Source organism: Diabrotica virgifera, chromosome 6 (genome assembly GCF_917563875.1).
Source record: "Diabrotica virgifera virgifera chromosome 6, PGI_DIABVI_V3a".
In the NCBI taxonomy this organism is placed as follows: Eukaryota; Metazoa; Arthropoda; class Insecta; order Coleoptera; family Chrysomelidae; genus Diabrotica; species Diabrotica virgifera.
The window spans coordinates 38,545,392-38,568,104 of NC_065448.1; the positions used below are offsets into that span (position 1 = coordinate 38,545,392).

Sequence of the window (22,713 nt, forward strand, 5' to 3'; positions counted from 1 at the left end):
GAAGTTTTAAATCCTATCGTACGTCTATTCCGAGGGACAGTAGGTGATGAATTTGTATTTATGCATGACAACGCACCTCCCCATCGAACAGCAGCAGTACAAAATTTTCTGGAAGAAGAAGGAATATCTACATTACAGTTTACAGTGGCCCTCGAATTCCCCGATATGAACGTTATTGAACATGGTTGGGACATTCTCAAAACACGCATCAAAAAGCGAAACAATCCCCCTATTACACTTCGCGAACTAAAAGATGCTGCTCGTGAAGAATGGGAAAGAATTATGCAATCCCAGCTCGACCAGTTAATCGGCAGCATGCCAAATCGCCTACAGGCATGCATACAGGCCAATGGAGGAAATATAATTATTAGTTTTATAGAAAAAAAATTTTTTCTTTACTAATTTATTTTCAAATGTAAGTTGTACTTTTCAAGTTTTACTCCAAGAGAATAAATAATTTTTTTTTGTATATCGTTTATCTGGTTTTGAGATTTATTTAGATTTGATAAGAATTGAAACAAAATGATGTTTAACTATTCAGAAAAGTTTATATGTAAAAATCAATAAAAAGACGAAATATTTCAATATTCCAAACTTTTGGACATATGTGTATATATCATAACACCTTATAAGAATCCACCCCTTTTAAAGCTCTTAGACAGTAGCGACCGAGGTACTAAAAAATTATGTAGCACGAATTTTGTCAAATCTAGGTATATCTTTATGTTCATTTAATATGTCGTGTATCAATTCTACTATTCGTTTGTCAAAGGTTCTGTCAGTTTGACCGATGTAAGTTTTTTGACAGTCACCACTTGTCAATTTGTATATGTTACAGTTCAAGTTGATTCTCAGTCAGAGTTGACTCCAACCAGAGTTGACTCCAACTAGTTGGAGTCAACTCCAACTGAAACGAGCAGTAAAAGTTGATTTTAAAAATTTAAATCAACTTTTACTAGTTGGAGTTGACTCTTCCTGGATCGATTCAGTTAATGTTGATTATACGAGAATCTCAAGTTCATTTTTGATGAGTGTGCGTTTCTTTGTTTTGACCGTTTCAACTACTTATTAGTATAGTCTGTAACGTCGCCCCCGTTAGGTAAATTATTCTGATTCGATTTTTTGCACAAACTTACTCAAAGAAATACATCCGTATAACAATCCTTATAACAAATACACAGGGTGTCACGCGGTACCGCGGTCGAAAAATTGTTTAACCAATTTCAGTAAAGTCAGTCAGTATAGTGACTCTTTATTGAACGAGTCTGATATTACGAGCAGAGGAACAGACGCGTTCGATAAAGAGTATTGAGGTGGTAAAATTGTATCGTCAATCATAAAAAACATTAACACTTACTTATAACTTTGAGGAATTTTTTTTAATATTAGACGAAATAAAAAATTCGTATGACAGTAATGACAGATGACTTTTGCATGATGGCCGGTTTTGATGTTTAATCTATAGTTATCAATATTGTATACCTACCTAATTACTAAATCTGTAAAGTTTTGATTTATTTTGTATGAATATAATTGCGAAACGCTATTCGCGGTGTGCAAGTACTTGGAAAGGGAAACGAGAAACGACCGTGCGCGAGTCGCGGAGAAATATTGCAACTATCTTAAATAATTCATATTGTCAATTGAAATTGTCAAATTGACGTATATTTCATACCTTCTGTCATTGAAGCAGAAAAATTATATATTGCTCCACAATATTGATATGATATGCAATTATTATATAAAGGTAATTTAATTAATTGTATTTTGAGTGCAGTACTGCATTTTAATAACTAATTTTATTTACTACATACAATTAGGCATTCCAATGAAACGTCAAACATGGCCGGGTGTGGGCAAAATCTAACCTTACATCGACATTAATTTGTAAAGAAAATCCTGTTTGGTTGTTTTTTTATGTTAATTGTGTAGGGAAATCTGCGAAATTGTGATAACAAATTAAATATGAAGTGGTTTATCGCCTACAGAACTGAATTATCCCATATTAGTTACCAGTTTGTGTCAATAACTACTATGCGATAATTCAGTTCTGTAGGCGATAAACTAGTTTATATTTATTTGCTATCACAATTTCGGAGCACAATTAACAATAAAAAACAAAACCAAACAGGATATTCTTTAAAAAAACTGATGTAAACCCTATATTATTAAATTTTTGCCCACTGTCGGCCATATTATATCACGTGATTTGGAATGGTCAATTGTTCACGTTTTCATAACATAACCTGAATCTTATTTTTTCTTCTTACTATTTTTTTGGACTATGGCCTTGACAATTATCCAGTAACCAGGACTAATATAATTGGCCAATATAATTAAAAGTGCGAATAATAGTACAGAGCGAAGAAATAGGGGTCGCTTTGCCGAACTTGCACGGTCCCAATAGAATTTTACCTTTTGACATAAATTTTATTAATAATAAGATAAATTTTGTACAATATTTTTAATAATTAAAGTAAATAAATTTTAATTTCACTCAAATAAATAATCGATTGCTGCCATTGACCACTTACATTCAATCTCGGTTAATTTGATTAATTATCGCGGCAGGTAAAGTAACATTCTTCTTTCAATACAACAAAGTGTTACTTTACTGCCGAAAATGAATACAAATGAGTACAATAATGACTGATTTTAGTGAAGTTTGGCGATAAACAATGATTTTAAACAAATTCGCAAAAATACATAATTTTTTCACTTCGTACAAATTTTTTTTTTAGATCCGTTGGGCCTTTTTCTCTCTAAAATTGACTGTTGTCGAGTTATTAGCGACTTAAAATTTGAAAAAAGCCAAAATAACCATTTTCAAGGTTTAATAACTCGGTTAAAGATAATTATTGTGAAAGTCGAGTGAGCGGCCGTGGAATAACGGCATAATCGCTGGCCTCATACGCCAGTGCACGTGGGTTCGAGCCCTGCTAAAGACAAACCATTTTCATTTTCAATAATGACACGAGCCGTCTCACCGTGCCTCGGAGAGCACGTTAAGCAGTCGGTCCCCCTGGGCTAGTGTACATCGACACTAGTTACTTGAAACAGGGTTAAAGATGTAATTGGCGCCGGAACTGTCCGACCGAAAGGCAAAAATGCCGTACGATATTATATATTATGAAAGTCAGAAACTAAAAAAAATCAAAGATTAAAACTACCTCTATAAGATCCTGAAGAAATTTTTGTCATTATTTCATTAATAAGATATTATTTTTAATTATCAACAATGAGCGCTAACCGTGTATTGAGGCGGCCGTCAATGTGAGTGCGAGTGAGATTCACCATTGGACGGCTGGAATGGTGCATGTCTTTAGCACTCACCATTGACGGCCGCCTAATACGCACTTAGCGCTCATTGTTAATAATTAAAGATAAAGCTTAGTAATAAAATAGTGACAAAAATTTCTGCTGGATCTTGTAGAGGGGGCTATAAACTTTGATTTGGTCACTTTCTGACTTTCATAATAATGGATTTTAATCGAGTTATTAAGCCTTGAAAATGGCTATTTTCGCATTTTTCAAATTTTAAATCGCGTATAACTCGACAACAATCAATTTTAGAGAAAAATCACAAAATACCTTTTTTTGCTCAGAATAACCCAAATGATCTAAAAAAAAATTGTTCGAAGTGAAAAAATTATTTTTGTGAATTTGTCTAAAAAAATTGTTTAAACAATTTATCGATCAAGGTACTGCCTGGCACCCAGTAGATTTGTTATAAGGACCTCTTTTTGCGTAAGTTTGTGCAAAAAATTCCAATCGGAGTAATTTACCTAATTTACCTAAAAAATTTACCTAATTTGAACATATTCAGTAACATTTAATTTCTAGAATCGGCTGTTTGTGTGAATCAGAATCAACTTTTACTAAATGGCATTGGGAAGAGTATAGTTTTCCTAGTTGGAGTCTACTTTTACTAGTAAATGTTGAATATAAATCTTAATTTTATATTTATAATCAACTTTTACTGAAACCAGCCGTTAGAGTTGACTCCAACTAGTTGGAGTCAACTCCAACTGGATAATCAACTTGAACTGTAACATATACACCATTCTATAACTGATTTTTATTTTGGCTGCCAATTCACGGAGAACAAATAAAAAAAGTTCAAGAACAGTACACACAGGAGATTAAAGCAAGAATAGAACAGGCAAGAAATGCTTTCAACAAACTGAAAAAAGTAGCAGGGATATTAGAACTCAGTTAAAAATAACACTTCTGAGATGCTACGTGTTCTTCATATTGTTTTATGGACTGGAGACATTCAAGAAAGGCGTTTTACGCATATTGGAAGTCTTTTAATTATGAATCTCCAGAAGAATATTACAAATTAGCCCAGTCAGAATAGCATTTGACCTTGCATTACGAGCTGCCTCATATTTTATTTTTCTAATCTTTAGGGGGGGTCAATTGTAGTATAAATTTAAAATCTCGACTGAATTTGACCGTTGCGTTAGCCGCCATCTTGATTTTAAATGAGAACCGTTTTTGCTCAATATCTTCGCCATTTTCAACTTTTCGACAAAAAGTGTAGAAACTGAAATTGTTGAAAATGCGATTTTCTATAATTTCGTTTTTATAATTTTTTTCGTGGGATCGATATTTCCCGAGTTATATGGGGAAAAATAGCGACATTTAGAGCATAATTATTGATTTATTGAATTATCTCGTTTATTATTAGTTTTACAACAAATTTGAACCTATACAAAAATGAAGAGAATTAAATTTTGTACAATTTTGATCTCTTTCATTTTTTTGATAAAATCAATATTTAAGGTAGTACGTATACGATAATGGCGCGCCGTAAGACCTGATTGATTTTATAGCAATTGTTTTTCTTCAATGTCTCCGCCATTTTCAACTTTTCGACAAAAAGTGTAAGGACTGAAATTGTTGCAATTACGATTTACTACAGTTTTTCGAGAGAACCAGTGGCGTGTCTACGAGGGGGGAAATGGGAAAATTCCCCCCAACAGGGTCCAAAATTTAAAAAAAATGTTGAAATATTAAAACTTGTTACATGTTAGCTGACATGAAACTTAATTATCGACAACCAAATTCAACCAATAAAACCAGCTAGTTAATAAAATTAAGTGAACTTAATTTTTTTATGTACCGGGTGTCCCAATAAGAATGGCTCTCGGCCATATCTCAGGAACCGTTTATAGTAGAGCTTTGAAATAAAAAATTTTATAACAAAAGTTGCCTCAGGAAAAGCCTGGAAACTATTTTCATAATTGTGGGACCACCGCTAGAGGGCGTAATTGAATATCAAATATTAAAAAATCTAAATTTTACAAAATTTTCCTAATGAAGGGGCACTGGAAATCCGATCGTCGTATTCTTCATAAAATTCTACGAATATTTGATTTGACAAGTTTAGGTCTACCTTTGGAAATAAGAGGTGGGGGTGAGTGGGAACCTTGTTATGAAAAACTGGCTGTGAGTCCGGTTCTGCTTAATCAAATTTTGCAAACTTGGTCTTGTTGAAGACAGATCTTTTTCGTCAATGTAAAAGTTATGGTTTCGAACCAACTTACTGAGTAATATGCCAGCTAGAAGGCGTTATTCAATTTTTTTCAGAAATCTAGTGTTCCTTGGAAAATATTAAATACAAACATGCATTTTTAATACCATATTACAAAATTAGACAAAATTAGCAACAGAATAGCGAAAACCGCATGTTAATACCTTTTTTCTATCTCGAGATATCTTACAAAACGTGTAAATTTAAAAACATAACTGTTACTGTCACCGGTAAACGAAATAATTCATTAAAAGTAGTGTGCTATGGAAACAACAAAGAAACATTTTCCAGCTGTCAACGTATATTAGGTCTTTTCAACGCTTCTCATTTGTTTCGAGCCTCGTTCATATCTCGTATATTAATATTATACACGGATTATACGGCATATGACAGAGGCTCGAAACAAATGAGAAGCGTCGAAAAGCCCTATTACAAAGAAATAAAAACAACTATTTAGTGATGACAGAAACGTTCAAATTTTTGCCCATCATTTTCGTTGCAAACATTTACTCTTTCAAGAGTAGATTGAACAGCAGTCTCAATTTCTGCTCTCAATATGCTTTGAATGGCGTTTAGTATTCTCTGGATAATGTATTCTAGAGTAGTATATGATGGGCAACAATTTGAATATTTAGGTCGTCACTAAGTAGTTCTTTTTGTTCTGTGTTATATTTAATTTTAATAGTATTGTTTCTCTTTATATTGTTGTTTTAATTAATTATATTTTTATACGTTGACATCTGGAAAATGTTATTTTGTTTTTTTCCACAGCACACTACTTTTCATTAACTTAGTTTACCTACCGGTGATAGTAACAGTTATGTATAAAATTTACACGTTTCTCGAGATATCTTGAGATAGACAAAAGGTATCGACATGCGGTTTTCGCTATTCTATTGCTAATTTAATCTAATTTTATAAAGTATGATTAAAAATGCATACTTGTATTTAATATTTTCCAAAGAAAACTAGATTTCTGAAAAAAATTAAATAACGCCTCCCAGCTGGCTTATTACTTAGTAGGATGGTTCAAAATTATCACGCTTACATTGAAGAAAAAGATCTATCTTCAACAAGACCCAGTTTTCAAAATTTGATTTAGCAGAACCGGACTTACAGCCATTTTTTCATAACAAGGTTCCCACTCACCCCCACCTCTTATTTGCAAAGGTAGAGTTAAACTTGTTAAATCAAATATGCGCAGAATTTGATGAAGAATACAATAATCGGATTTACAGTGCCCCTTCATTGAGAAAATTTTGTAAAATTTAGATTTTTTTATTTTTGATATTCAATTACGCCCTCTAGCGGTGGACCCACAATTATGAAAATAATTTCCAGGCTTTTTAGAGTAGATGTCTCAGCCTGCATATGAAAATAAGTTCTTAAGTTAGCAATTTGTTTGTCTAATTGCTCACCTATATCCATAAGTCTGCCGTCTGCATAAGGTAAAGATAGGTAAAGAGAAGGAAGTTGAACTTACAATTAAAGAAAAGAAGCTACAGTATCTCGGACATGTGATGCGGGGCGAGAAGTATGGCATCCTACGACTCATAATGCAGGGAAAGATAGATGGCAGAAGAAGCATCGGAAGAAGACGAATTTCATGGTTGAAGAACCTGAGAGAATGGTTTGGATGCAGCTCAAAACAACTATTTATGGCTACTGCCTCAAAAATTAAAATAGATATGATGATTGCCAACCTCCGTAGCGGAGATGGCACCTGAAGAAGAAGAAGATCCGTAAGTCCTCTTCCTCCTAGATTCCGTGGTAATGTCGTTCTTTCTACTGCACCTTTGGGATGGTGTTTTTGTGCCTTTGTGAGGTGCGTTCTTACTTTTCGCTGAAGATTTTCTATGTCTAGGTGTTTAGTGCCTTAAACAAATTTCTACTGTTAAGGTGTGAGCGAAGCAGCTGTTTTACCCTTCGTATAAACTCAGTAGTTATCTCTGTTTTCATTTGTTTATGGTCAATTTTCCGCTCTTGCTTTACTCCAAGATATTTATACATATCGTTTTCACTCATTAGGTATATTTATTTTTATTTTTATTCTTTTTTGATTGATGGTAATATAGTTTTCGATAGCAAAAGCTGTACGATTATGATTATCTTTGTAAATATTTTCTGACATTTATCTTGATATTTAAAATTTCATATTCTAGGTATATACAGTTGGCCCAGACTACGCCCATGCCGAAGCCCGTAAGTCTCCAGCTCTCGACGGCAAAGTGGAGCGAGATCGCGACGGTAAAGAGATCCGCTATCCCGTCATTCTCAGCAACGCAGAGAAGCTCATCTCTCGAAAGGTCTGTCTCGCGTTCAAACAAGCCGTATGCGGCTTCGATCTACTAAGAGCCAACGGAAAATCCTTCGTATGCGACGTCAACGGTTTTAGTTTCGTTAAAAATTCGAATAAGTATTACGACGACTGTGCTAGAATTCTGGGAAATATGATACTGAGAGAACTAGCTCCTACTCTGCATATACCGTGGTCAGTGCCGTTTCAGTTGGATGATCCTCCCATAGTACCGACTACGTTTGGAAAGATGATGGAGTTACGATGCGTAGTGGCTGTGATAAGACATGGTGATAGGACGCCGAAACAGAAAATGAAGGTTGAAGTTCGTCATCCTAAGTAAGTAGTCATTTTAAACCTTACCAAAATTGTTCCGATACATTGATTTTAGTATTGTATTATTTAGAAATTAATTCATCGAATTCGTCTATCTCCTCATTAAACATTGTATGCCCAACACTTTTTTCATCTTCTAACATCAATTCTACAGACAAATAAATTTTGCCCCAATGGGCTTACCACTCTCTCCAATAATTGCTAATATATTTATGGAAGACTTATGATTCATCCGTACAGTTTCCCGACGTTGTCATAAAAAAGAACTAATCCCAAGGTTTTCATCACTCTGTTAACCAAAAACCCACCCATACCAACCGCTACTTGCATGCCAACTCTCATCACCCACCTTCACAAATTAATTGAGTCATGAATACCCTTGTCCCCAGATCAATACGCTTTTGCGATGATGCACGTAGATCTGCTGAGCTCTCTTCTTTAAAACAAGCTCTCATCCAAAGCGGTTGCCGTGAAAATCACATCGATAAGACATCCACAAATTTCAATCTCCCGCTCAATCTCAACCCAAAGACTCATAGGCTAGCTGCAGGCACCCCCAAAATGTACTGACCACGGAGAGGTGAATGGCTAATTTTAGACATACTGTATGTTTTTGACGGTGCTGAAAACGAAAATGAGATTTATTTAGAATTTCATTTGGGGGAACATTGTCAAAATCGCAATTTTACCCTAAAAATAAATAAAAATAAAATCAAGTTTTTTTACGTTTACCTCGCTACAACTCTGTTCCATTTTAATATTTTTTTCTGAAATTTTTACAGTATATAGCTCTAACATTTCTGAAGACAACGGTACCTGTTTCAAGCTTTAATTCTTATTCTGGTAAAGGTTATGAATTTTTCAAAGGAAAAGCTGCTGATTTGTGCATTTTAAAGTTTAATCGCAAAAGTTCTGTGACGATATTTAAAATTTAGCCTTTTAATCACGTTTATGTTAAAATAGAGAGTACAAAGCAGTTTTCTGGAAAATTTTAGATCAAAATGTTGTATAGAAAAAAGATTGTGCAACTTTTATTATCGACATTAGAAATCCCCAATATAACGGTTACTTTTCGAGATACTGCCCATGGGTGGTGAATGGCTAATTTTGGTCTTAGATTATGTTGTAAAATCGCAATTTTACCATAAAAATTAAAAAAAGCGAAATCACGTTTTTTGTGTTTAACTCACTACAACTCTGGTCCATTTTAATATTTTTTTTCTAAGGTTTTTACACTATATGTTGCTCATTTTTCTGAAGACAACGGTATCAGTTTTAAGATTTTAATCTTATTCTAGTAAAAGTTATGAATTTTTTAAAGTACAGGGTGCAGATTCGTGAATTGCAAAGTTTAATGGCAAAAGTTGAGTGGCAAAATTTAAAATTTATCTTATTATTCACATTTATGTTAAAACATAGAGTACAAAGAAGTTTTCTGAAAAGTTTTAGTTACAAATGTTCAATAGAAAAAAATTGCCCAACTTTTAATATAGACATTATACATCCCCAAAATAACGCTTATTTTTCGAGATACTGACAATGGACGGTGAATGGCTAATTTTGGTCTTCTTTTATGTTTTCGATGGTGCTGACAATGAAAAAGAGGTTATTTTGAATTTTATGTGAGGGAACATGGTCAAAATCGCAATTTTAAACTAAAAATAAAAAAAAGTGAAGTCACGAAATTTTACGTTTAACTCGCTACAACTGTGTTCCATTTTAATATTTTTTTCTAAAATTTTTACAGCATATATTTCTCACCTTTGTGAAGACTATGAACGCAAATGTAGTCTTTCAGTCTTTTCTTCATAAAAGTTATGAATTTAAAAAAATCAAAGGTGCAGATTCCTGAATTGCAAAGTTAAATCTCAAAAATTAAGTGAAAAAATTTAAAATTTATCTATTTGATTCCGTTTATGTTAAACCATAGAGTTCAAAGAAGTTTTTAGGTCTAGATGTGTTGTAGAAAAAATATGGTGCAACTTTTAATTTTAAGAAAAACGTGGCTTAATTTTTTTTATATTTAGGGCAAAATTGCGATTTTGACAATGTTCTCCCACCTAAAATTTAAAATAAACTTGATTTTCGTTTTCAGCACCATCAAAAACAAAGTAAGACCAAAATTAGCCATTCACCACCAATGATCAGTATCTCGAAAAATTAGAGTTATTTTGGGGATTTATAACGTAGATGTTAAAAGTTGCACCATTTGTTTTCTATAAAACATTTTGATCCAAAAATTTCCAGAAAACTTCTTTGTACTCATGTTTTATTTTTGAATTTGATTTAAAATCTATATTTCAAATTTTAATCTGTACCTATTCCTTTGAAAAATTCTTAACCTTTATCAGGATAAGGATAAAAGCTTGAAACAGGTACCTTTGTCTTCAGAAATATTAGAGCTATTATACTGTAAAAATTTCAGAAAAAATATGTAACAACGAGGTGTTCAGAGTTGTAGCGAAGTAAACGCAAAAAAACGTGATTTTATTTTATTTGCGATAATAAAATTGCGATTTTGACAATGTTCCCCCACATGAAATTCAAAACAAGCCTCATTTTCGTTTTCAGCACCATCAAAAACATAAAATATGACTAAAATTTGCCATTCACCTCTCTTTGGTCAGTATCTCAAGAAATAAGCGTTTTTTGGGGGTGTTCCGCTCGTCTATCAGACTCTGATCATACGAAAGCTTCTTTCCATTATATCAAAAAGGTGTTACTGACAAAATGGACAAAATTCTCAAACCACGAGGAATAAAGACAATATTTACCTCACATCAAAAACTTTCATCTCGTGTTCGATCAGTCAAAGACAACATCCCAAATGAACATGAATAATACTGAGTTTATGAAATTGCTTGTGTAGACTCTCCCCGATTTTACATAGGCCAAATCAATCGTAGAATCCACAATATTATTTATAAATATTCCATATCTGTTCGCAATTCCGATTTAATATCAGCTCAAGGCCAACACCATCTTTATAAGGGTCACAAAATTGACTTTGAATATTCCAGAACCATAGCTCCCATCCGCTTCTATAAACCAAGAATAGGGAACTTGCACATTTTTTTTATTACATAATAATGTTAAGTTTTGTATAAAAATGAGATTTTCAAAATTTTACGCTTCGAAAACTCATAATAACTTAGAAGTACAAATTTAAAGTCTTTTAAAATGGTCTCTGTATTTTAAAATAGTTCAAACCACCCGTGACGTCACACAGTTTAACTGTACGCTGTGAGCTCGTACGTAGAGGGGATATTTATAAATTCGCGAGCGCCAGTAGTGACAAGTCTGTAAACGTTTACTGGAAATTTGACATAAATGTCAAAGTGATTAATTTAAAATTAAAATTAAAACATTAATTATAAAAAAATATTAGTTGGTCAAAGCTGTGGTATATATTTTTACCTTAAATATACTTACGTTTTAAATACTGAATTTACGTTTTTTTAATGTTCCGTAATATGTAATTATAAATTAATCTATTAATCTTAGCGCCATCTACACGATAATTGTGAAAGTATCCGAAGTAAGAAATTAATATTTCATCAATAGAACGTCAAAATGATTAGCAAAATCTTAAAAAAATCTATTACAATTTAATAACTTTTTAGCTTTGTAAATATTAAGCGATAACAATTAAATAATAAATTTAAAAATTACCGGTGAAAGTTGAATTAGTAATCCGCTAGGAGCAACACCAGCGAAGCTCAGAGCGTATATGGTTCCGTTTATGGTTATAATTAGGTATATTCTTCTTCTTCTTTAGTTTATTGGCCTCCACCTACTTGGGTATACCTCGAATAAAGGAAAAATATTTATATTCTATTAACATTTATCGTATGTCATTGTAATAATATATACCAGTTTGTTGACATTGGAGTTTGATATAATTATTGAAGGAAAGGAAAGAAGGTTTACTACGGAAAATAAAACCATTTTGTAAAAGTACAAGTTTTCTATGAATAGTTCAAACGATCAAAAACACTTGTTACGTCACATAACTGTATTTTCTACTGACGTTTGTAACGTCTAATTTAAAATTCTATTTACTTTGTTGGAAGAATGTAAACATATAAACGGATGACGTCACGACGCGTTTTGAGCTGGCTAATATAATTTGAATTTTTAATCGTCTTTAGGGGCCAAACGAACGTCAAACAAAACTTTTTTTATCTTTGATACATGTTTTAAATTATGTTCTGTTGTGATTTATAACATTTTTTTCGAATTTATAATTTTATGTAAGTTCCCTATTATCCGAGAAACCACAGAGATCGAAAAACGGCCAAACAAAAGAGATGACGGCACCCGGTTTTCTTAGAAATGGAGACCTATCCTAAAGAAAACATCGTCCTCTCCTACTACCAATCCAAATCCCGCCGTCAAAAATTTTCCCACATAAACAATACTTAAATCAAGGATGATTCTAGTCTCCTGGTGAGGCATCCTAGAATTTGTTTCTAAAGAACTCATTCTAAGTGCATCTCCAAAACAAAAACAGTTTTAGCCGATAGATTTTTTTTATTTTATGGCATAGACTTGGTGTCAATTAGCCAGTCACAAGTTTTTTTTCATATTCATACATAAAAAAGACAATGAGGTCCTTAGAGTTCCATAGCAAACTCTTCCACAGCTCTCTACTCAATTCAAAAGCTGCAGCTGGACGTTATGGACTATATAGCCGGTAGATGGAAAGGTACTTATTCTTGCTCGGATTTTTGTGTATCCACAGCGCTCATGGATGCCAATTTGAGTTACACTTTAACATGATACACCTTCCTTGGCGTCCATCTGCAGAAAAGAATATTTTTTGAAATAGATAACTTTTATAAAATATTTTTTTTAGGTTTTTTGAAATATTCGAAAAGTACGATGGTTATAAACATGGACACGTGAAGTTAAAAAGACCGAAACAACTTCAAGAAATCTTGGATATAGCGAGATCTTTATTAACAGAAATACAGCTCCATGAGGCTGATCCAGAAATAGAAGAGAAACAGGGTAAATTGGAGCAACTAAAGGCTGTGTTAGAAATGTAAGTAATGTACTCACTGTTTATAATATAATATATTTAATAAATAGGAGGGAAGTATTGTTCTATTCTTAATAGAACAGTTCTATAGAACCGATAGGATCCTGTTGGAAATTTATTTAAATGACAAGCCTTGGTATAGAAATGGAAACACAACGCATAAACTTCGATTTAGACAACGGATTTCATGCATATGTCTTTCGAAACTTTATAATTCACGCATACTTCAGTATGAAATGATCTATACTTTAGTTCACCTTAAGAACGGAACGTTTGGCTTATGCAAATCAGTGTTGCCAAAAGTCTGAGGCACGTGTTGCTACTAGACTGCCGCTATACGATTCATTCTAATCAGACGGCGTGGCAAAGGCGCGCTTCAATCATCCATAAGAAATACGTAGCCCTACCTAAGCAATGTTACTGATGAAATTCTGGTTCAACTATACAGGGTGTCCCGAAAATATTGGTCATAAATTATGCCACAGATTCTGGGGTCAAAAATAGGTTGATTGAACCTCACTTACCTATATACAATAGTGCACACAAAAAAAGTTACAGCCCTTTGCAAGTTACAAAATGAAAATCGACTTTTTTTCATATATCGAAAACTCTCAGAGATTTTTTATTGAAAATTGACATGTGGGATTTTTACGACGGCAATATCTTAAAAAAAAATTAAGTAAAATTTGTGCACCCCATACAAATTTTATGGGGATTTTGTTCCCTTAAACCCCCCCAAACTTTTGTGTGCGTTCCAATTAAATTATTATTGTGGCACTATTAGTTAAACACATTATTTTTAAAACTTTTTTGCCTCTTAGTACTTTTTCGATAAGCCAGTGTTTATCGAGATATTTTGAATATTTGTCGAATCCACCACATATGTATTTGTATATGGTTAAGTACGGTTATAGAGACCTGTTAATAATCTGAAAATTTATTTATAATTTACATTTTTAGATATATTTTGAAAAAGAAGCTACATCTCGATAAAAGGTGACTTATGAACAAAATACTAAGAGACAAAAGTTTTAAAAACACTGTGTTTAACTAATGGTACCACAATAATAGTTTAATTGGAACGTACACAAACATTAGGGGGGTTTAAAGGAACAAAACCCCCATAAAATTTTTACGTAAATGTATTGAAAAAGAAGCCGCATCTCAATAAAAACTGGCTTATCGAAAAAATACTACGAGGCAAAAAGTTTTTAAAACGTTGTGTTTAACTAATGGTACCACAATAATGAATTAATTGGAACGTACACAAAAGTTTGGGGGGGTTTAAGGGAACAAAATCCCCATAAATTTTTTATGGGGTGGACAAATTTCACTATAATTTTGTTTTAAGATGTTCCTGACATAAGAATTATACATGTCCATTTTCAATAAAAAATCTCTAATAGTTTTCGATATATTGAAAAAAATTGATTTTCATTTTGTAACTTCAAAGGGCTGTAACTTTTTTTGTGAGCACATCTGTACTAAGGTAAGTTAGGTTCAATCGAACTATTTTTGACCCCAGAATGTGTGGTATAATGTATGACCATTCTTTTCGGGACACCCTGTATATTTCTAGATACTTCTGATTCATACGTGTTTCTAGAGATTTACTAATTCATTCACACAATCTCATCAAATAAAAATATTCACACAACTTTCTTATATTTATTTATTTTTTTAAATTGCGTTTATTTTTTAAATGAATTTGCAAAATTATGATTAAAACATAATTAATATACAGGTATGGTCACTTCTCTGGTATTAACAGAAAAGTTCAGATGAAATATCAACCTAAAGGTAGACCAAGGGGATCGAGTTCAGATGATGGTAAGTGCAATATTTTGATAAATTATAGCACGTGTTTTAGGCCTGGATCCCGCCTACCAAAAAAAAGTTTATTAATAGCAAACTGAAAAATTATTAATAGCTTAACGGTGTCTAGTCAGTCAAACTTTGATGTACGGGGACACTGGAATAGGGGAAGTAGTTTGAATTGTGGAAAAGATTACAGGTTTCGAACGTCAGACTACGAAAACGTCCCATGTATTTTGTCGGACAGAAGTTCCAATTGATTTGTTACCCTTTCATTAAACTCTCATGCCAAAATCAGACTGCTATTTATCACCTGTCATAATTCCTGTCATTTAACATGTTCTACGTGTCGGACTTATTAAAATGCCCAGTTGGTGATAAATACCAGTTTGATTTTTGCATGAAACTTTTTTTTAGACCTTAATGAAATGATAACAAATCAGTTGGAAGTTCTGTCCGACGAAATACATGGGACGTTTTCGTAGTCTGACGTTCCAAATTTTTAACCTGTTCCCCAATTAAAACTTCCCCTGTTCCAGTGTTCCCATACATCAAAGTTTGTCCGACGAGACATCGTTAAGCTATTAACAAATTTTCAGCTTGCTATTAATCAACTTTTTTTGGTACGCGGGATCCAGGCCTATTTATTTAGACCCATTAAAATCTGCAAATCTCTTCGTCGGATCGCAAATGAAGCGATTCATAACAGGTGGTAGATGTTATCTCAATCGAGATTTGTATAAGGGGAGATTTGAAAATAGCCGTAGAAAATTATTACATATTCCTTTCCCAATTTACAAATTGCATTTTACAGAATGTCGCATTATTAGCGACTACATAAGATATGTTATGCATTGTGATATACACGTATAGATTTAAAAAGTCTTAGATTCACCATCGGACACATATAACTTAGCACCTCGGATAAATTGTTGGATAGGCGATAATGAGACTGTTGTTGTCCACAATGTGAAACGTTTTAAATTGTCTGCTCAGGTGGGGTCAGGAATAAAATTGACTACATGAATACTGGGGGGTCGAAATGGGGCTAAAGAAGAAGGAACAGACACTCAAACCTTCTTTTGCGAACGACAGCTCAATGGTTGTTCGGTGGCAGGTCGAGGAATCGTTTTAAAGGAATGGGGGGGTTTTAAGAACCATTACCACATAAACAAAGGATACTTACACTGACTAGAGGACATTTCTACTATTTAAACAAAATTGGACGTCGTTTCAAAAATCCTCTGATTCATTACTGGGTACTTACTGGACATATATCTGTACTTACGGATACCAAATGGGGTGAGATTCCTCTTTTGGGTCTAATTGGGCAACTTGTAACTTCATCCTTGGCTTCTATGCCATTTTCTCTTTGCTCCTTTACTAAAACTCAATTTCAGTTGTATTAGAAATATGGTTAATAATTTTCCAAAGGGTTACAGAAATAAAAATAGGTACATTGTTAAAATGTTTATTAAAACTTCATTTTTATTATTTAGAGAAACATATTCTCAAAGAAATACAGACTTTACTACAGTAATGACAAATAAAAAAAAACTATAACCTTTATATGACTTGAAAATTGACCTACATATTTCAAAGTCAAGTAGCTGTCAAATGTCATTCCAAATTATTTAGTTTACATACTATTAGGGCTTTACCCCTGAACAAAAATGCTTAGATAGCTAGAATAACAAAACTTTCCATTTAACAGGTGGGAGGGGCTTCTTATGACGAAAACAGGGGGACCTTAGACATTGGGAACAGGACAAAAGCTGGAACAAAACCAGACATCTCATCGGGAACTTCAAATAGGGATAACATTGGACTTTACTTCAAAAAGAGGAACAGAAACTTCCACCACATACCGGCTACAACTGCGTATGTACTAAGTCACACAATTCATTTGTACTGGGTATCTGATTTTCACCTTAAAAATCCAAAATTATGGAGTGAAACTCTTCACGGATATTCTTCTAAAGACACAGAACGCAGTGTAGACCATTCAATTGACTTCGCATAGCGATAATAGCCAATTTATGCCAGTAGGTGTAGTTTCTGTGAGTTCGATGTGAATCACAATGTGGACGGCTCAAATATCCATTTCGAACTAGTTTCTCCTTTAACATCGTTCTCGCGCGTCAAGCCGAAGCATCTTCTTCGGCTTAAGACGCTGTTGAACCATCTCTGCATCCAATCAAATAATTTGTGGTTTAGTCAAAAATTATTATAATACAATTACTCAAAAACAACCAATTCACGTAGACTATTTCAAGGACTTCAACGAATTATTTACGTAGTTAATAAATGTTTACACAGATGAACAGGAAATTTCCTAAGGTTTCTCAATGTTGCGAAATAATTTGTAATATTTCTAACAGGGGCGGTTTAGGATATTTTAATTAATGATATTACCAACACAAAATACAAGGAATAATTATTTATTAGGCGGGTTTAAAACAAAACATTTTAGTAGATTTTCGTAATGCTACAAATGTTGGCAGTTTATAATATGTGCTTGATGCTTAAATATGTGGTACACAGTTCGCACCGGGGAGGGTCACTGTTTGTGAAAAGGTATGAATGTGTTAGTCTTGAGTATCCGAGGCATAGTCTGGTTAGCACTGTTTTTAGGCGGCTGTTGTCAGTTCTTGCGCACCAAGGTATTATATCGTTTTACCACCAATTGGAATTAGAGCCGGATATCCCAGACCGTAGGATGTCTGACTTCCACGCATGTAGGCCGAAGGCTTTTTTAAAAATGTCTGTACGTCCCAGGTCGATTCAGCCTGAATAAAATGAGTACAGGGTTAATAAAACCAGGGGTAATAACAGGCGGTTGAAGCGTATCACTGGCCCTGTCACCTTCCTTGTATACCGTAGACCCTAGAGATAGCAGACTACCGTGCTAAAATCCTTAAGCCGCTTTAGCGGTATAAAGCGGGAGACTACATTATTAATGGGAATTAACCCGAATAATTTACGGATTTAAACCGAAACGTCAAATTAAACGTATTTTCAACTGAAATTGTAATAATTCCCAAAGATAGAAGACAATATTTAATATGCCACAAGACATGGCTTTCGAAAAATAAAATGATATATGTAATAGTTAATTAATGATTTTTTTTTCAGTGGATAAACCAGCTGAACCTTCGCTAGTACTCATCCTAAAATGGGGTGGGGAACTAACACCAGCTGGTCGAATTCAAGCCGAAGAACTCGGTAGAATATTTCGTTGCATGTATCCAGGAGGACAAGGTAGACATCTGGCTGGTTGGTATTTGTTGCTTTTTATGTCTTTTTTTCAGCACTTTTAATTTTTATTTGCTTACTCTACTGCGCATACTCGTTAAGACCACTCTTATGCACAGTCTTTCCTTTAGAATATACATAGACGTATAACTTTCCTAAAAACCTTCAGAATAAGATTTGATGGCTACTACATAAGTGTGTTGATAAGGATTGCGAGAAGATTCGAGAAAAGATGAAAAGTATTGGAATATGTAGGTTAAAAAGTAAAAAAAAACAACAATTGTTAATTGAATGCTACAAAACTTATGTCTAAGGCGTAGAAGTGAATTCATTTATCTGAAAAATATTTTTTCTGACTTTTAATTCTCACTTGCGAGTCATCTGATGGTGATAATATACACTAAATAATTTTTAAAATACCATATATTGTGAACTGAATTTTATTTTGGTACGGTGCAGATTTTACTTGGCGAAACTTTAACAAAGTACAATTCAACAAATTCGGAAAAACCGAACGTCAATACCAGTGCGCATCCAAATCTCAAATACAAAGTGAACTTGGTCGTGCTGTAAGCCTAACCTATATTAATGAACCCTGATTTCCCGGACAAGCTATTTTATATAGGTACTGATTTCACTTCTAGGCAGTAGATATGATTTTTGTGTTACTATGTATTTGAATTTTCTGTATATCGTATAACTTTTGTTATACGATAATATTGTTGATCTATAAAACACATTATGGAATCAATAATATTTTGGTTTTAATGTTAACTAAGACTTAAGTAGTGGCTGTCTACAAATAAAATGTATTTAGTCACAGTTATAAATGATTTTATGATAATGAGACTGAGTAGAATACGTTACAAAATAGATCATTAGATCAACAAGTATATTGATAATAGGTTAATATAAGACATTTTATTGATTGATATAGTGTAAGTAGAAATATTAGTCGATAGCTTGACCTCTTCTAATATTGTAATTGTAATAATAAAATAATTCTTATCCTATCTCTTTACTCTTCCGGGTGATACTTTTTTTGTAGACTATATTATGTTTTCATCGTTATATATGCGATGTGTTTGAGCTTTACTTAAATACTAAGCTTTTCCGTCAAATTCCTATGTTATGTCCGGTGGCATCAGTGAGATTCTCGATTCTAACGTAGTTGGTCTCTTATTTTAGTTAATTTTGAAGGATTTTCTTCTTTTTCTTAGGGTGCCTCTCCGTTCCGAACGTTGGCGATCCTTCTGGCTCTGATGATTTTGTTGGTTGCTATTAGACGGAGAGGCAGCGCTGAAAAATCTCTCTGAATTTACTAAAGCTAAATTTTTCACAGTTGATTACTGTGATTGTGTAGAGAAACATACTGCGGTCGGTCAAACGGAACGTAAAATAGGTGGTACTGACAGCTTGTCAAAGTTGCTTACCTGCGGAGGTAATTAAATCCATTTACTAAGGCTGAAAATCAGTACACACATTCTAAATTGAATATAAATAAAAGTTATTATAGTCGGTCAGCTGTATGACGGGACAGAGCCGGTCGGTCGGCCCCAATAAATGTACAGGGTTATTCACTATATTTTGACCCCCTTGTAAACTGCTTTATTTACAGAATTAGAAAAAAAAATGTAAAATACAAAAGCTATTCGATTTTTTAATTATGATTTTTTGACATATATGTCGTACTAGTGACGTCATCCATCTGGGCGTGATGACGTAATCGACTATTTTTTTAATGAGAATAGGGGCCGTGTGCGACAAGGTGACTGACGTCATCGAGAGGATAGCCAGGTTGAAGTGGAGATGGGCAGGACACGTAGCCAGAATGACAGATGGGCGATGGACGAAGAGGTTATTGGAATGGAGGCCAAGAGAAGACAAGAGAAGCGTCGGTCGACCGCCTACAAGATGGACTGACGACTTAAGAAAGGTAAATAAAAACTGGATGAGGGCGGCGCAGGATAGATGGGGTTGGAAACGAGGGGAGGAGGCCTATGTTCAGCAGTGGACTTTTGAGGCTGGATGATGAGGGGCCGTGTGCTAGCTCATTTGAAAGGTTATTCAATTCTTTATGCAGTAATGAAAACATTAAGACCACTACTTATACAGGGTGTCCAAAAAAAAATTTTGTATTATTAATTATACAATTAATTTAATTAAAAACAATTTTTTGGACACCCTGTATAAACAATCATGTTAATATTTATATTACTAAATAGGAAATTGAATAACCTTTCAAATGAGCTAGCACACGACCCCTATTCTCATTTAAAAAAATAGTCGATTACGTCATCACGCCCAGATGGATGACGTCACTAGTACGATATATATGTCAAAAAATCATAATTTAAAAATTGAATACGTTTTGTATTTTACATTTTTTTCTAATTCTGTAAATGAAGCAGTTTAGAGGGGGTCAAAATATAGTGAATATAACCTTGTACATTTATTGGGGCCGACCGACCGGCTTTGTCCCGTCATACAGCTGACCGACTATAATAACTATTATTTATATTCAATTTAGAATGTGTGTACTGATTTTCAGCCTTAGTAAATGGATTTAATTACCTCAGCAGGTAAGCAACTTTGACAAGCTGTCAGTACCACCTATTCTACGTTTCGTTTGACCAACCGCAGTATGTTTCTCTACACAATCACGGTAATCAACTGTGAAATAACTAGCTTTAGTAAATTCAGAGAAATTTTTCAGCGCTGCCTCTTGGACTATATACGGAATAGTTGTGTTAAGTTCTTTCTATACCATGCTCTCAGGTTAGCAAGCCAGGATAATCTTCTTCGTCCTGGGGCCATTTTTCCTTCAATTTTACCTTGTAAAATGCATTGGAGTAATGTGATAGAGGATTTTCTATCTTTGTTATCCATACTCTGCCTATTATTTTCTTGCGAATATAACTTTTTGCTCTCATGTTTATAGTTCTGTTGGTTCTGATTGATTGATTTTGACACGATCAAAAATGACATATCATTGAAAACATGGTAAGTAGTACCTACTTAGATTTTTTATTTTGTCTAGAATTTTGAACAAAGTTTTTTCAAAACTTATCACTTACACCCCTTGTGTTCTAACGTCCACATATCGGATTTCTGACATTCAGCCGTGTGATGAATGACCGAAGTTATCTTTAACGTAAAGTTATCCTGTAGTTAAGTTATAATCCTCGAATTGGTGTGATGTATCATATTTAACTTAACTACTTGCATTATTTCTTGACAGTTCTTGAGTTATCCGATATATCAACTGTCACTTTATAACGCGACGTTAAACCTCAAGTTATGAGATAACTCTGTAGTTATGTAAGGTAGGTTCATCTTTTGACTTGTTTTTAGACAGAAATCAAGTGAATTTAGAAGCTAATAATTTAATAATTAAGAATAGAAGGGTAATACAATTTTAAACATTATACAAAAATCAAATCGAGAGATATAAGTTGAAAATTTAATTTTAAGTACCTACAGAGCTTTCTATCCAGAGTTGCCAGATGATATTTTATAAATTCCCCACTTAGAAACTGAAATTCCCTCAAATTGCAGCTCAAAACCCCAAATTTAAAATTTTGCCGCATTTTAATAAATTAATAGTCAAATGAAGAGAAGTATAGTAAACCAAAATTATACTACTTATCAACGAGGGCCCTGGAATTAATTCATAGTTCCTATCGTCTTCGATTCTATAGGAGTATAATATATAGTTCTATGTACATTCGCAAATTTAATTTATCATGACCCCTTAAAATCCATCATAATTTTCCGCCCCAAAAAATCCCACTACAATTTCTGCTTAGAAAAATTTCCCTGGACGTTTTCAAATTACCCCAAAATTGTGGGAAAATACATCAATCTGGCAACCCTGTTTCTGTCTACCGTTTGAAATGCCACCGAACCCGAACAGCTGTTTGCTGTTCAGTCATCGGCGGTGGCCGACGATGGGTATTTACTTTGACGGTCATCTACCCATCCTGTAGCATGTTCCGAACAATCTCTTGCGCTCACTCCAACTTGTACTATTTCTACATAAGGTTCTCTTTGTTACTTCGAACTTTGTTCCTCAAATGTTATTTCTAATATAACGTTGAAAAAATAACTATCTCATAACTGTGAAAAATACATCACACCGAATTTTACCTAAATAGTTATGGGCATTGTTATACCTGAGAGTCATCTTAACTTTAACTCAAACGTTAAAGATAACTTCGGTCATCCATCACACGGCTGATTAGGGAGTTTTTGTGCACACAAATACGTAAACGTAACGCATCTTTTTGACATATACGCTTGCGCATTAATGGTTGGACTCCCGTATCGCGATACGTATTACCTAAGGTTACGGGCTGGTACGTTAGGTTCATACGCATCCCTATCGAGCCGAAAGTCACCGAATGCACACGAGGATCTTGCCCGATT

The 22,713-nt window shown here is 33.7% G+C and overlaps 1 protein-coding gene across 10 annotated transcripts in view; it reads left to right on the top strand.

Moving 5' to 3' along the window:
- LOC114326158 (inositol hexakisphosphate and diphosphoinositol-pentakisphosphate kinase 2) overlaps positions 1 to 22,713 on the top strand; it is a 228,343-nt gene that overhangs the window by 97,122 nt on the left and 108,508 nt on the right. For 9 of the 10 annotated variants that reach the window (XM_050653997.1, XM_050653998.1, XM_050654002.1 and 6 more), the window contains 4 exons: positions 7,702 to 8,174; positions 13,030 to 13,218; positions 14,960 to 15,045; positions 18,166 to 18,306. In XM_050653997.1, the coding sequence (XP_050509954.1) occupies positions 7,702 to 8,174; positions 13,030 to 13,218; positions 14,960 to 15,045; positions 18,166 to 18,306 (889 nt within the window). The remainder of the gene's footprint in view (positions 1 to 7,701; positions 8,175 to 13,029; positions 13,219 to 14,959; positions 15,046 to 18,165; positions 18,307 to 22,713) is intronic. The other variant, XM_028274407.2, reaches the window with a different exon arrangement.